Source organism: Nansenia antarctica (assembly GCF_963989245.1).
Source record: "Nansenia antarctica genome assembly, chromosome: 6".
In the NCBI taxonomy this organism is placed as follows: domain Eukaryota; kingdom Metazoa; phylum Chordata; class Actinopteri; order Argentiniformes; family Microstomatidae; genus Nansenia; species Nansenia antarctica.
This window is the reverse complement of record NC_137676.1, coordinates 54655531-54670697: the sequence shown is the minus strand read 5'-3', so window position 1 is coordinate 54670697 and position 15167 is coordinate 54655531. Positions and strand designations below refer to the sequence as shown.

The window sequence follows — 15167 nt, the reverse complement described above, 5'->3', positions numbered from 1 at the left end:
TAGCAGTCACACAGAGAGTCTAGCAGTCTCACAGAGAGTCTAGCAGTCACACAGAGTCCAGCAGTCACACAGAGAGTCTAGCAGTCACACACAGAGTGTAGCAGTCACACAGAGAGTCTATCAGTCACACAGAGAGTCTAGCAGTCACACACAGAGTGTAGCAGTCACACACAGAGTCTAGCAGTCACACAGAGAGTCTAGCAGTCACACAGAGTCTAGCAGTCACACACAGAGTGTAGCAGTCACACAGATAGTCTAGCAGTCACACAGAGAGTCTAGCAGTCACACAGAGAGTCTAGCAGTCACACAGAGTCTAGCAGTCACACAGAGTCTAGCAGTCTCACAGAGAGTCTAGCAGTCACACAGAGTCTAGCAGTCACACACAGAGTCTAGCAGTCACACACAGAGTCTAGCAGTCACACAGAGTCAAGCAGTCACACAGAGAGTGTAGCAGTCACACAGAGTCTAGCAGTCACACAGATAGTCTAGCAGTCTCACAGATAGTCTAGCAGTCTCACAGAGAGTCTAGCAGTCTCACAGAGAGTCTAGCAGTCACACAGAGAGTCTAGCAGTCACACACAGAGTGTAGCAGTCACACACAGAGTGTAGCAGTCTCACAGAGAGTCTAGCAGTCACACAGAGAGTGTAGCAGTCACACACAGAGTGTAGCAGTCACACACAGAGTGTAGCAGTCACACACAGAGTCTAGCAGTCACACAGAGAGTCTAGCAGTCACACACAGAGTCTAGCAGTCACACAGAGTCTAGCAGTCACACAGAGAGTCTAGTAGTCACACAGAGAGTATAGCAGTCACACAGAGAGTCTAGCAGTCTCACACAGAGTCTAGCAGTCTCACACAGAGTCTAGCAGTCTCACAGAGAGTCTAGCAGTCTCACACAGTGTCTAGCAGTCACACAGAGAGTCTAGCAGTCACACAGAGAGTCTAGCAGTCTCACAGAGAGTCTAGCAGTCACACAGAGTGTCTAGCAGTCACACACAGAGTCTAGCAGTCACACAGAGAGTCTAGCAGTCACACAGACCACGGCTCATTGTACTTGTAGTTGTACTTGTAATTCTACTGGTACTGGTACTTGTACTGGTACTTCTACTTGTTGTTGACAGTTCCACAGGAGAGACAGATGTGCCTCCGCGACAACCGTCTCTGTCACAGCCGGGGCGGAAGAGAGGGAAGTAATGAAGGAGGGAGGGAGGGAAGGGGGGGGACAGGAGGAGGGAGAGGAGAAAGAGAGAGAAAAAAAAAACTGAAAGAAAGAAAAGTATATTCAATTACTTTGAGTTTAGTCATGGTGGGTCTGGGGCCTCCGACGAAGTGGGTCGTCCCCGAGCTTTCCTGCTCCGCTCGGCTGGGCAGGAGGGCCTCTGCTGGGCAGGGAGGGCCGGGCACCTGGGGGGCCTCGGGGGTGGAGAGGGCCATGCCACAGGCCCCGGCCGCGCGGAGGACCCCGGGGACTTCCTGGACGCGGCGGTACCAGGCCAGCAGGAGGGGCAGCTGGGACAAGGCGCTGGCGTGGGCGTGGGTCTGGAGGCAGCTCTGTCGGAGGAGAAGAAAAGGGGGGAGAGGAAGAAGAAGAAAGGAAAGAGGAGGAGAGGGGGAGAGAAGAAAGGGAGAGACGGTTAACTGAGTCGTCGGAAGTGTCGCTTCTCCGCTGAGGCGGAGATCGTAGGTTCCGCTAGGGTGACCTTTAATGTGTGTGTGTGTGTGTGAGAGAGAGAGAGAGAGAGAGAGAGAGAGAGAGAGAGAGAGAGAGAGAGAGAGAGAGAGAGAGAGAGAGAGAGAGACAGTGTGAGAGAAGGGTAGATAGTAGTAGTAGTGAAAGAGAGAGATGACAGTATATAAATCTATGGCACTTTTCGCTTAGCTCAGAGGGCCTGGGGCCTGTGGGCAGTGGTGGCTGAGGAGAGGAGAGGAGAGGAGAGGAGAGAAGAGGGGGAGAGGAGAGGAGAGGAGAGAGGGGGAGAGGAGAGGAGAGGGGAGGAGAGGGGAGGGGAGGAGAGGAGGGGAGGAGAGGAGAGGAGAGGAGAGGGGAGGGGAGGGGAGGGGAGGAGAGGAGAGGGGGGGAGAGGAGAGGAGAGGAGACGGGGGGAGAGGAGGGGAGAGGGGGGAGAGGAGGGGAGAGGGGGGGAGAGGAGGGGAGAGGAGAGGGGAGGAGAGGGGAGGAGAGGGGGGGAGAGGGGGGGAGAGGGGAGGAGAGGAGAGGAGAGGGGGGGAGAGGAGAGGAGAGGAGAGGAGAGGAGAGGGGAGGGGAGGAGATGAGAGGAGAGGGGAAGGAGAGGAGAGGAGAGAAGAGGAGAGGGGGAGAGGACAGAAGAGGAGAGGGGGGGAGAGGAGAGGAGAGGAGGAGGGGGGAGAGGAGAGGAGAGGAGAGGAGAGAAGAGGGGGAAAGGAGAAGAGAGGAGAGGGGGAGAGGAGAGGAGAGGGGAGGGGAGGAGAGGTGAGGGGAGGGGAGGAGAGGGAAGGGGAGGGGAGGAGAGGGGAGGGGAGGGGAGGGGAGGAGAGAAGAGGAGGGAGAGGAGAGGGGGAGGGGAGGGGAGGGGAGGGGAGGAGAGGGGGGAGAGGAGAGGAGAGAAGAGGAGGGAGAGGAGAGGGGGGAGAGAAGAGGAGCGGGGGGAGAGGAGAGGAGAGGAGAGGGGGGAGAGGAGAGGAGAGGAGAGGAGAGGAGAGAAGAGGGGGAGAGGAGAGGGGGGAGAGAAGAGGAGAGGAGAGGGGAGGGGAGGGGAGGAGAGGTGAGGGGAGGGGAGGAGAGGGGAGGGAGGAGGAGAGGAGAGGTGAGGGGAGGGGAGGAGAGGGGAGGGGAGGAGAGGAGAGAAGAGGGGGAGGAGAGGAGAGGAGAGGAGAGCGGGAGGGGAGGGGAGGAGAGGGGAGGGGAGGGGAGGGGAGGGGAGGAGAGGAGAGGAGAGGAGAGAAGAGGAGGGAGAGGGGAGGGGAGGGGAGGGGAGGAGAGGAGAGGAGAGGGGGGGAGAGGAGAGGAGAGAAGAGGAGGGAGAGGAGAGGGGGGAGAGAAGAGGAGCGGGGGGAGAGGAGAGGAGAGGAGAGGGGGGGAGGAGAGGAGAGGAGAGAAGAGGGGGAGAGGAGAGGGGGAGAGAAGAGGAGCGGGGGAGAGGAGAAGAGAGGAGAGGGGGAGAGGAGAGGAGAGGAGAGGAGAGGGAGGAGAGGGAGGGGAGGAGAGGAAAGAAGAGGAGGGAGAGGAGAGGGGAGGGGAGGGGGGGGAGGGGAGGGGAGGAGGAGGAGAGGAGGGGGGAGAGGAGAGGAGAGAAGAGGAGGGAGAGGAGAGGGGGGAGAGAAGAGGAGCGGGGGGAGAGGAGAAGAGAGGAGAGGGAGAGAGGAGAGGAGAGGAGAGGAGAGGGGAGGGGAGGAGAGGGGAGGGGAGGAGAGGAAAGAAGAGGAGGGAGAGGAGAGGGGAGGGGAGGGGAGGGGAGGGGAGGGGAGGGAGGAGAGGAGAGGGGGGGAGAGGAGAGGAGAGAAGAGGAGGGAGAGGAGAGGGGGGAGAGAAGAGGAGCGGGGGGAGAGGAGAAGAGAGGAGAGGGAGAGAGGAGAGGAGAGGAGAGGAGAGGGGAGGGGAGGAGAGGGGAGGGGAGGAGGGGGGGTAGAGGAGACATGTAGGCTGAGTGTGAAACTGGAAACCACTGGAGCACAGCTGACCCCTAAGAGCCTGTGAGAAGAACACTTAATTCTCACAGTTACTAGGGGACAGAGGGGACGGAGTGGAGGGGGAGAGGGCTGGAGGGCTGGAGGAGGAGAGGGCTGGAGGGGAGATGGGGGAGGGCTGGAGGGGGAGAGGGGAGGAAGGGGTGGTGAGGTAGAGGGGTGGAGGGAGAGAAGGGGAGAGGCCTAAACAGACAACATCATTTTTAAATAAAGGCCTACAGTACACAGTGATGCGGAAAAAACCTTTACACCATGAGATGCCATTAGTTGCCATGACAACATTCCATCCGGCTAATTGCGTAACACCTTTTTTTTCCGTTTTTTTTTTTTAAACAAACAACCAAAGTTCAGCGCCGGGGATGTTTTTCAATCTGCCCGCTAATGCGAATCCTCGCTCTAATGGTCCGTCCCGAGCCCCGGCGCATCATTTCCGCGCCCAGGCTTGCTAATGACGATCTCTCAACCAATCCATTTCACCCCCAAGTAGGGGGCTCGTTTTGAAAAACCCTAATGCATTTTAATAGACTTTTTCCCGTTTCGCGGTGTTATCACCGCCGCCCAGACGGGCCCCCGTTTTGAGAGAGTGGGAGCGAGGGAGTCGAGAACAGACGGGGGAGACTGGGGAGACCGTTCTGCTCGGATGGAGCTGAAAGCGACCTCAGAATTACCTCCTACCACCTGACCTGACCTTCAATCCAGGGGGAGAAGGGGAGGGGGGGGGGGCATCATTTCATGAGGTCAGACGACTTCCTGGTATAGTACAGATTAATGAGGGTACATGAAGATGATGAACTCACGTAACAGGTAAGACCGTTGTCGACGTGAGGGGAATAAAGATCAGGGTTTTTGAGAAGTCACACCGTGGGGATTCGGCGGTCCGTGAGGGATAACAGTTTAAGAGGTCCTGGGGTTTTTTCATCCGGCGGGTTAACGTAATCAGTGACCCACGGAACAGCCCATGGAATATACATGAGGCGCAGAAAAAAGAAGCTCCAGAGGGGGCTACGTATCCGACGACATCGGCGGACCCCTTGTCATATCATCTGACATCAGGTGGCAAACCTCCAGGGGAGTTAAGCAGTTACTGACGGACACGTAGCGCACATACTATAGTATGTCTACTGGATGTAGGACACAGGAGAACCTCCAGAGACTTAGCAGGGTACTATTGTTCATACATTTTTAAATAGCCTTTCTTTTTCTTGGCATGTTTGAACACAACAAGCACTCTGGGGAAAAACTCAACTCGGAGGCGTTTCCGAGTCCTCCTCGTCCCCTTCGAACAAACCAATCAACACGCTCCTCGCTTCCGTGAACGAACCCCCGTGTTCCGATCCACCCGTGTGTACCGTCGGGAACGACAACTACGGCAAGACATGGCGAGTCCTGGCGACAAAGCAGCCCTACCCCCCCTTACGAGCCACGGGTATCGATCACAGCCCGGCCTCTATTAGAAAAGGCCGCCTTAAACGGCGAGAACCAAAGGGAATACGGACTTACAAACGATAGGCCGCTAAGTATACCATCGATTAAATAAAAGTTTGGATTCCATACTTTTTTCTTGTAAGGTCTCGGTTTGATAAAAATGGCGGTAATGTTGCTGCCATCTACTGTGCATTTCTTCCGCAGAGAGGAATGCGCTACAGAGAGTCGTGAGAACGGCCCAGAAGATCACCGGCGCCCCCCTCCCCTCTCTGGAAGAGCTGTACAACACACGCTGCCTCAGGAAGGCCTCCAAGATCTCCAGAGACCCATCCCACCCTGGGTACGAACACTTTGCTCGGCTGCCCTCGAACAGGCGGTACAGGACCATGTTCGCAAGGACAAACAGACTGAAGCTCAGCTTCTACCCCAGGGCCATCCAGGCCCTGAACACAGCAAAGACCTAGGTTCTGGGCCCTGGACAGTCTGGACGGATTGATGGCAGCTGCTGGATTGAAAATCAGGTGTAGTGCTGAGGCACAAATGTGTACATTTCACGCCTGCAAACTGCGACACTTTAAATGAATGTGCAATAACACTATGTGCAATATGACAACCCTAGGGTACATAAGGTTGCAGAGAATAGGAAATGTTAGAATAGGTATAGCATAGCATAGAGTACAGTACAGTGTTTTATTTGTACAGTATAGTATAGTGGATAGTGTACATAGCCTTTATATGTAAACCAGCTCCTTTCCCTTCTTGTTTCTTTTTTAGTTTTTTTCTTCTTTCCTAGCACCAGGGGAGCCCCCCCTCCCAAATTTCGTTGTTTGGTACCTGTACTATATGAATGACAATAAAGAAGACCATTCATTCATTCATTCATTCATTCATTCTCGTGAACGGTCGTATCTGACGACAGCCTCTTATTGGCTGAGAGGAACACGCCTCCTCGTTGAGAGAAGGGACGAAGGCCTACGACAGTTCTGACCACTCCCCTTTTTTTCGATCGGGGTTGATGATCTGTTAAAGGAAGTGGGGACGTCTCAATGTGTGTTCATACTCCCTGACGAAGGCCAGGCCGGACACCTCACAGTGTCTGTTGTGTTATTGATTTTTTAATGAAATTTATAAAGAGAACCTTGGCCGTCCTTCCTGTTTGATGACCAATGAACCCTGTCACCGAAGAGCACCTTCAATCTACCCAGACACACTAGTCGATCACAGAGCACCTTCAATCTACCAAGACACACTAGTCGAAGGCAGAGCACCTTCAATCTACCAAGACACCCTAGTCGATCACAGAGCACCTTCAATCTAACAAGACACACTAGTCGATCACAGAGCACCTTCAATCTAACAAGACACACTAGTCGATCGCAGAGCACCTTCAGTCTGCCGAGAAACACTAGTCGATCACAGAGCACCTTCCATCTTTCAAGATACACTAGTCGATCACAGAGCACCTTCAATCTTTCAAGACACACTAGTCGATCACAGAGCACCTTCAGTCTGCCGAGACACACTAGTCGATCACAGAGCACCTTGAATCTAACAAGACACACTAGTCGATCACAGAGCACCTTCAATCTAGACACACCAGTATAACAGCGCTTCCCCTTCAATTCAATTCAACTTAATTGGCCATGTGCAGTGCAGTAGGAAGGAACATGACTTGGTATTCTACCATGCTGAACAAGCTACAGTACATACAACAACAAGACGACAACACAAAAATACTCAAGACACACAATATATACAGTACCAATACGAGTGAATAAATAGACTGTACAACTTAGTGCAAAAACATGTAAAGTGCAAGGTGCAATGATCAGGAGTTATTGAGGAGGGGAAGGCTTTGGGGAAGAAACTGTTCAAGTGGCGTGATGTTTTGGACCTGATGTTTTTGACCTCTTCTACTCACCAGGTACTGGTGTACGCAGGGCAGCAGGACCACGTCCGTCAAGGTGAAGTACAGCCCCTCCGCGAACACGTGCTCCAGCGGAGGCAGCTCTGCCGTCTTCACTTTCCTGATCTCACAGTGCTCCCTGGTGGCGGCGGGGGGAACTGCGTCCACAGACAGCTTGGCCAGGGCTGCCCTGAGCTCCAGGCCATCAGGGGACTGGGGAGCCTGGGGGTCTCTCCCCGGGGACACCCCCGGGGGGTCTGACGCCGCCACCGCCGCCGCTGCCGCCTTCTTCTTCTGTTGTTGTTGGAGCTTCTGGCGGCGGATCTTGTCGTCGTTGTGGACCTTAACCGGCTCGCCCAGCGTGCGCTCTAAGTGGAGGACGGCGGCGGGGAGGAGCAGGGACGGGTCGGCGGGGTGTCGGAGGTGGGCCTCCACAGCGGAGGGGATGCTGAGCTCACACAGCCTGGTCCACTGGCTCACCTGCGGGGGAACAGCATGCGTTAGGGTCATATATGTGCCGACATTAAATACAGTGCCCTGCGTCAGGAAGGGGACAGTGAAGCATTGTTTCCTTTTTTGGCTCTACGCGCCAAAAGTTTGGATTTTAAATCAAACTATGACTGTGTTTAAAGTAGCGATTATCAGCTTTTATTTGAGTGTATTTATGCACATATTGGTTTCACCATTCAGAAATTGCGACATGCTAGATCGACACCTTTTTTTAGAAAGCTATGAGACAGATTTATCAAATGCCCAAATGAAGCACTCATGTTTAGTATTTGGTCGACAATTCTTTGCATGCAATAACTGCCTGAAGTCTGCCACCCATTGACCCCACCAGATCGCTGTGTATCTTCTCTGGTGATGCTCTGCCAGGCCTGTACTACAGCTGTCTTCAATTATTATTTCTTTTGAAGATGTTTTTCCCTTAAGTTCCCTCTTCAGCAAAGTTCAATAGGATTTAAACCTGGAGATTGTCAACAACCAGTCAACAACTTTCAACTTTTTGGCCATAGTTTCTATGGCGGTATGTTTGGGTCATTGTCTTACTGTATGATTAAGCACCATCCAATGGGTTTGGAGGCGTTAGTAATCCAAACATTAGGAGTATAGAGCCAATAGAACTACTACCCCCTGTACTGTTTCTCCTGAGACATCTACTACCCCCTGTACTGTTTCTCCTGAGACATCTACTACCCCCCTGTACTGTTTCTCCTTAAACATCTACTACCCTCCTGTACTGTTTCTCCTGAGACATCTACTACCCCCCTGTACTGTTTCTCCTGAAACATCTACTACCCTCCTGTACTGTTTCTCATGAGACATCTACTACCCCCTGTACTGTTTCTCCTGAGACATCTACTACCCCCCGTACTGTTTCTCCTGAGACATCTACTACCCCCCTGTACTGTTTCTCATGAGACATCTACTACCCCCTGTACTGTTTCTCCTAAGACATCTACTACCCCCCCTGTACTGTTTCTCCTGAGACATCTACTACCCCCTGTATTGTTTCTCCTGAGACATCTGGAGATTGTCTCAGGAGAAACAGAGAAACAGTCCCAAATTTCGTTGTATGGTACCTGTACTATATCAATGACAATAAAGACCATTCATTCATTCATTCATTCATTCATCTACTACCCCCCCCCCCCCCTGTACTGTTTCTCCTGAAACATCTACTACCCTCCTGTACTGTTTCTCCTGAGACATCTACTACCCTCCTGTACTGTTTCTCCTGAAACATCTACTACCCCCTGTACTGTTTCTCCTGAGACATCTACTACCCCCCTGTACTGTTTCTCCTGAGACATCTACTACCCCCCTGTACTGTTTCTCCTGAGACATCTACTACCCCCTGTACTGTTTCTCCTGAAACATCTACTACCCTCCTGTACTGTTTCTCCTGAGACAGCTACTACCCTCCTGTACTGTTTCTCCTGAGACATCTACTACCCCCCTGTACTGTTTCTCCTGAGACATCTACTACCCCCTGTACTGTTTCTACTGAGACATCTACTACCCCCCCTGTACTGTTTCTCCTGAGACATCTACTACCCCCCCTGTACTGTTTCTCCTGAGACATCTACTACCCCCCCTGTACTGTTTCTCCTGAGACATCTACTACCCCCTGTACTGTTTCTCCTGAGACATCTACTACCCCCCTGTACTGTTTCTCCTGAGACATCTACTTATCCCCCTGTACTGTTTCTCCTGAGACATCTACTACCCCCTGTACTGTTTCTCCTGAGACATCTACTACCCCCTGTACTGTTTCTCCTGAGACATCTACTACCCCCTTGTACTGTTTCTCCTGAGACATCTACTACCCTCCTTGTACTGTTTCTCCTGAGACATCTACTACCCCCCGTACTGTTTCTCCTGAGACATCTACTACCCCCTGTACTGTTTCTCCTGAGACATCTACTACTCCCTGTACTGTTTCTCCTGAGACATCTACTACCCCCCTGTACTGTCCCTCCTGAGACAGCTACTACCCCCCTGTACTGTTTCTCCTGAGACATCTACTACCCCCTTGTACTGTTTCTCCTGAGACATCTTCTACCCCCCGTACTGTTTCTCCTGAAACATCTACTACCCTCCTATACTGTTTCTCCTGAGACATCTACTACCCCCCTGTACTGTTTCTCCTGAGACATCTACTACCCCCTGTACTGTTTCTCCTGAAACATCTACTACCCTCCTGTACTGTTTCTCCTGAGACATCTACTACCCTCCTGTACTGTTTCTCCTGAGACAGCTACTACCCTCCTGTACTGTTTCTCCTGAGACACCTACTACCCCCCTGTACTGTTTCTCCTGAGACACCTACTACCCCCCTGTACTGTTTCTCCTGAGACATCTACTACCCCCTGTACTGTTTCTCCTGAGACATCTACTACCCCCTGTACTGTTTCTACTGAGACATCTACTACCCCCCCCTGTACTGTTTCTCCTGAGACATCTACTACCCCCCCTGTACTGTTTCTCCTGAGACATCTACTACCCCCCCTGTACTGTTTCTCCTGAGACATCTACTACCCCCTGTACTGTTTCTCCTGAGACATCTACTACCCCCCTGTACTGTTTCTCCTGAGACATCTACTTATCCCCCTGTACTGTTTCTCCTGAGACATCTACTACCCCCTGTACTGTTTCTCCTGAGACATCTACTACCCCCTGTACTGTTTCTCCTGAGACATCTACTACCCCCTTGTACTGTTTCTCCTGAGACATCTACTACCCTCCTTGTACTGTTTCTCCTGAGACATCTACTACCCCCCGTACTGTTTCTCCTGAGACATCTACTACCCCCTGTACTGTTTCTCCTGAGACATCTACTACTCCCTGTACTGTTTCTCCTGAGACATCTACTACCCCCCTGTACTGTCCCTCCTGAGACAGCTACTACCCTCCTGTACTGTTTCTCCTGAGACATCTACTACCCCCCTGTACTGTTTCTCCTGAGACATCTACTACCCCCTTGTACTGTTTCTCCTGAGACATCTTCTACCCCCCGTACTGTTTCTCCTGAAACATCTACTACCCTCCTATACTGTTTCTCCTGAGACATCTACTACCCCCCTGTACTGTTTCTCCTGAGACATCTACTACCCCCTGTAGTTTCTCCTGAAACATCTACTACCCTCCTGTACTGTTTCTCCTGAAACATCTACTACCCTCCTGTACTGTTTCTCCTGAGACATCTACTACCCCCCTGTACTGTTTCTCCTGAAACATCTACTACCCCCCTGTACTGTTTCTCCTGTGTCATAAAACAATTATAATAATAATATCTTCCTTCCTCTAGCACAACAGCTGCCAATAGCCCCAGGCCTGAGCATAGATGACTTTTTCCTGCCGTGACTGGTGGATAGATGATTCACTTACTTAGTTAAATGTAGGCCTATCGATTGTAAGTCGCTTTGGGATGAGGCGTCTGCTAGTTAAATGCCAAACATGTAGTGTGTTATTCCATGTGTTATTCCATATAGGACAAGCTCCTTTAGCCAGTCCGCATTTTCAGTGAAAGCGGCACACTTCTGGAATGCTTTGCCTTTACATATACGCAATAGTAAAACATACAACACGTTCAAGCACAATCTTAAAGACTGGCTTATTGCTAATCAGTTGTGTGATTACAATTACACAACTAATTACAATGTTATTCTCAATGTTCCAAGTAAATCCTGGTACTGTTTAATACTTGTTCCTTTTACTCTGCACTTGTTATTTATATGCCCTGTATTTGTTATATATAGCCTATGCCCTGTATCTCTTAGATTTAGATGTAGTTCATTGTTGTAATGTATGTCTTACATGCTTTTTCTGAAAATAATATTGTATATAATGTCTAGTAGGCCTGGTTAGTTAATGAGAACCTTTAATTGCTATACTTCTCTGATAAATATGCTTGTATACAAAGTTTTTTTTTAGAGAACGGCTTATGACATCTGGCCACAGGGACAACAGTTGAAAAGTAGCCATTTGGCTAACACTCATGTTACTCAGTCATTTACCAACTGGTTTATTAATGTGTACTGTCCCTGGTCAACAAATACATTAAATAAATAACTAAATAAATCAATGTAAATGTCTTCATCCGTTAGTTCAGTGTTCCTCTCACCTCAGCGCAGGCCTTCAGACAGGTGTTCTTGAACCCCAGCAGTGCCGAGACGTCCTTCCTACTGGGGTCTACCTGGCACGTCCTGAGGATGATGTGTCTCAGCACCACGGCCAGACCGGCCCGGCAGTACCGGCCCGTGTCATCCAGCACCGCAGGGAGACGACAGCCCCTCACCAACACCGGCAGGTCCTCCACCCCCACCCCCGACACGCTCAGAGACTCTGGAACCTGACTCCTCCAGGACTGAGAGGCGCTGTCAGGCACAGGGGACACCAGGAACACACGGAAGGACTTGCTCTCGCAGTAGGACAGGAGGAACAGGGCGATGGAGGTGTGTAGGGGGAGGGTGGGGGGGGACGTCTGGTTTTGGGAGCTGACTTCTAAGTAGAGGGACTCTACTTGTTGCTCCTGGTTTGGCTCTGTGTGCTTCATGGTGACGGGTGCTGCCGGAGAACTGTGGACATGAGTTTAATTAATCACACCTGTGCACAAGAGTTATGAATCCTTTATTTAACCAGGGTAGTCGTATAGACATTAGCCTCCTTTTCAAATGAGTAATAGTGGTTACTGTTAGTCTCAACCGCAACCTTAAACAGTTATTTCATTGAGTGGTTTGAGCATTTGGGAAGCAATAAAGCAATGGCATTATTGTCACAATACAGACATATACATACTGCGACACTTTAAATGAATGTGCAACAATACTATGTGCAATATGACAACCCTTGTGTACATAAGGTTCAGATGTAGGAAAAGTTAGGATATTTATAGCATAGCATAGAGTACAGAACAGTGTTTTATTGTATAGTATAGTAGTATAGTATAGTAGATAGTGTACATAGCCTTTATTTATTTAAACCAGCTCTTTTCCCCTCTTTGTTTTACCCTTGGCTCTCTTGTTTTTAGTCTTTTTTTTCCTAGCACCAGGGGAGCCCCCCCTACTAAATGTCGTTGTATGGTACCTGTACTATATTAATGACAATAAAGACCATTCATTCATTCATTCATTCATTCAAGTGAATACAAGAAGTGACAACAACACCAAACTCTTACTCTACTCTAGAACTACCCCATGCTTATACATTTATCGAGCGTTGTTGGCTAGTAACATTGTGTTATTTGACCAAAATATGCTACATTTAAGTAGCCGACTTACAGTTGATATTTGCCTCAGTGATGTGAAGGCAGCCCACGTTGTTATGGTAAACACACGTGTGTAACGCTCAATACAGGCCGACCCGAGCAGTAGTGGCGGTAACATTTATCTATTTCTGCCTTTTCAATGCCTGGATTAATTAAATTAAATTAGATATTGTTTGAAATGTCTGAATAAAATATAGTTTTTATTGAGATTATGTATATGTATCTTATACGGATGGACTGGGTTTTCAAGATACTACCCGGTATTTGTCGAACTGAACTTGTTTCTTTGGGGAGGTATTTCATGGTTGCACACGCCAGACGCGACCAGGAAATAAAGGGCTGCGTTCCTCAATCTGCCCTGAAAGCGCCGGAGTGCACACTGGGCTCAACGTCACAAAGAGACCAAGTGATCTGATTGGACGAGAGGCGTTTCATTAGTGGTGGTCAGATTTCCATGGCGTATTTACGAACGCACCCAACGGCGTTTCTGTCTAGCCACCGTAGGACAGTAGGACAAGTGGCCCTTGTGAAGTTACTGTCAATATTGATATGTCATAAGAAACATATCTGTACGCGAAATACACGTTTAAAGGTATCTTATAAAACAAGGTAAGGTAATAAAACGTGCCGAATGTCATCTCAATCAAACTAAGACACCAGGGTAGCTGGTTAGCTGGTCAGAAGATATGACTTAAAAAAAAAAAAACTGCGGGTTTGTTGTGTGTCTTGTAGTGTGTGACCATGGCTTTTTTTAGTGGCTGTGTTCGAAATGGCATACTAGCATACTTAGGATGGTGAGTCTACTGCGGGCCTTTGTTGTGTGTGTTGTAGTGTGACCATGGCCGCCTCGGTGAGTCTGGACCTGGACCCGGTCTTCCTGAAGGGCCTGGGGTACCTGCACTCCAAGAGCAAAGACTCGGCAGAGAAGCTCCGGGCTCTGCTGGACGAGTCTCTCTCTGGCCGAGGGAGTGATGCCTCCTACCGGACATCCCAGAAGGTCTGGGGCTGGGGATGGGGGGGGGGCTGACCTTCTATGTAGGAGATACGAACAGACATATACATACCTCTTTTGAAGTTGCCATGTTAAATGATGGAAGTGCTATACGATTTTGTGAGTCAAAAAAAGAAAAAACATGCTTATTGTCCGACGTCCCTCTCCAATAAGGATTGTCTCGGTTGTGTTGTGTGTCTGTACGACAGGAGGTGGAGGTGTCCAGCAAGGTGTCCGTGACGAAGATGAACCTGAACAAGCAGGAGTCCAAGTCCTCCTCCAGCTCCTCCTCGTCCAGCAGCGGCAGCGGCAAGTCCAGCAGCTCGGAGAAGAGCAAGAAGGAGACGGAGAAGAGGCCTTCGGAGAAGGTGTGTGTGTGTGTGTGTGTACGACGGTATACCCGTGTAAGGACCCTGTCTCGAGACGGCACCCTAAACCAACCCCGACACACGACGTCACGACAAAATCATCCGTCAAACGTCACGTCATCACTGTGTGTGAATCGGAAAAAAAGACTTCTGTTCAAATGTCTTTTTTAAGGCGCCGATGAACCCGAGTTTGTTGTGTTGTCCTCAGGTGAGGGTGGAGCCAGGGGAAGGTCTGGACGTGCCGGCCAAGAAGTCCCGTCTGCTGGAGAAGCAGCAGCAGGAGGGCAGCCGCTCCTCTCCCGTCACGGTGCAGAGCAGCAAAGACCTGGCGCTGCCCGACCTGTCCCTCTCTGACGAGACCAGCGCGGACGACTTCGCCATGGAGATGGGCCTGGCCTGCGTGGTCTGTCGGTGCGTGTGTGTGTGTGTGTGTGCGTGCCTCGCCTCGAACCCCTCAGATAAACACCCCAATGTTTAAGTTTAAACATGTATGTTTTTAAAGGACAGTAAAAGTACATCACATTATGTCGCCCGAAGCTCTTAATCGCTAGTAAGCTATGGGGGATTTCGAGACACGACTCTGAACAGGATACTAACAACCTACCGTTACCGTGAGCGGACAATGACGCTTAGGTTGTGGGTTTGATTCCCGCTGGGACCATATATACTGGGAAATGGGGGCACTCACTGCAATGTTACATTTCCATTTTCCATTTTGGGCATTTAGCAGATGGCTTTCCTCCAAAGCGACTTATGATAAATACATTTGACTAGTAAGTAAGTACCGTATTTTCCGCACTATAAGGCGCACCGGATTATAAGGCGCACCTTCAATGAATGGCCTATTTTAGAACTGTTTTCATATACAGGGCGCACCGGATTATAAAGCGCACCGGATTATAAGGCGCATAGAATAGATACTGCAGTCAAACGTTTGACTGGGGTTGCGTTACGCCCAAGCTCCACCTACTGCGTTGCGTCACCTCTCCATCGGTGTTGTGTCAACTTCCCGTTGTCCAAGCTCCACCTGAGCGTTGTCA

General features: G+C 50.4%; 2 protein-coding genes across 3 annotated transcripts in view; one reads left to right on the top strand and one right to left on the bottom strand.

Moving 5' to 3' along the window:
- Positions 1-12787, bottom strand: part of gstcd (glutathione S-transferase, C-terminal domain containing) — an 82513-nt gene extending 69726 nt beyond the window's left edge. Inside the window, exons 1-4 of the mRNA XM_080533256.1 lie at positions 12782-12787; positions 11626-12079; positions 7014-7478; positions 1292-1552 (exon numbers count right to left, since the gene is read on the bottom strand). Of these exons, the coding sequence (XP_080389382.1) occupies positions 1292-1552; positions 7014-7478; positions 11626-12057 (1158 nt within the window). The 5' untranslated portion in view covers positions 12058-12079; positions 12782-12787. The remainder of the gene's footprint in view (positions 1-1291; positions 1553-7013; positions 7479-11625; positions 12080-12781) is intronic.
- Positions 12788-13606: 819 nt separating this feature from the next.
- ints12 (integrator complex subunit 12) overlaps positions 13607-15167 on the top strand; it is a gene marked incomplete at both ends in the record, with an annotated part of 4636 nt that continues 3075 nt past the window's right edge. For both annotated transcript variants that reach the window (XM_080535270.1, XM_080535269.1), the window contains 3 exons: positions 13607-13765; positions 13969-14127; positions 14336-14538. In XM_080535270.1, coding sequence (XP_080391396.1) covers positions 13607-13765; positions 13969-14127; positions 14336-14538 — 521 coding nt within the window. The remainder of the gene's footprint in view (positions 13766-13968; positions 14128-14335; positions 14539-15167) is intronic.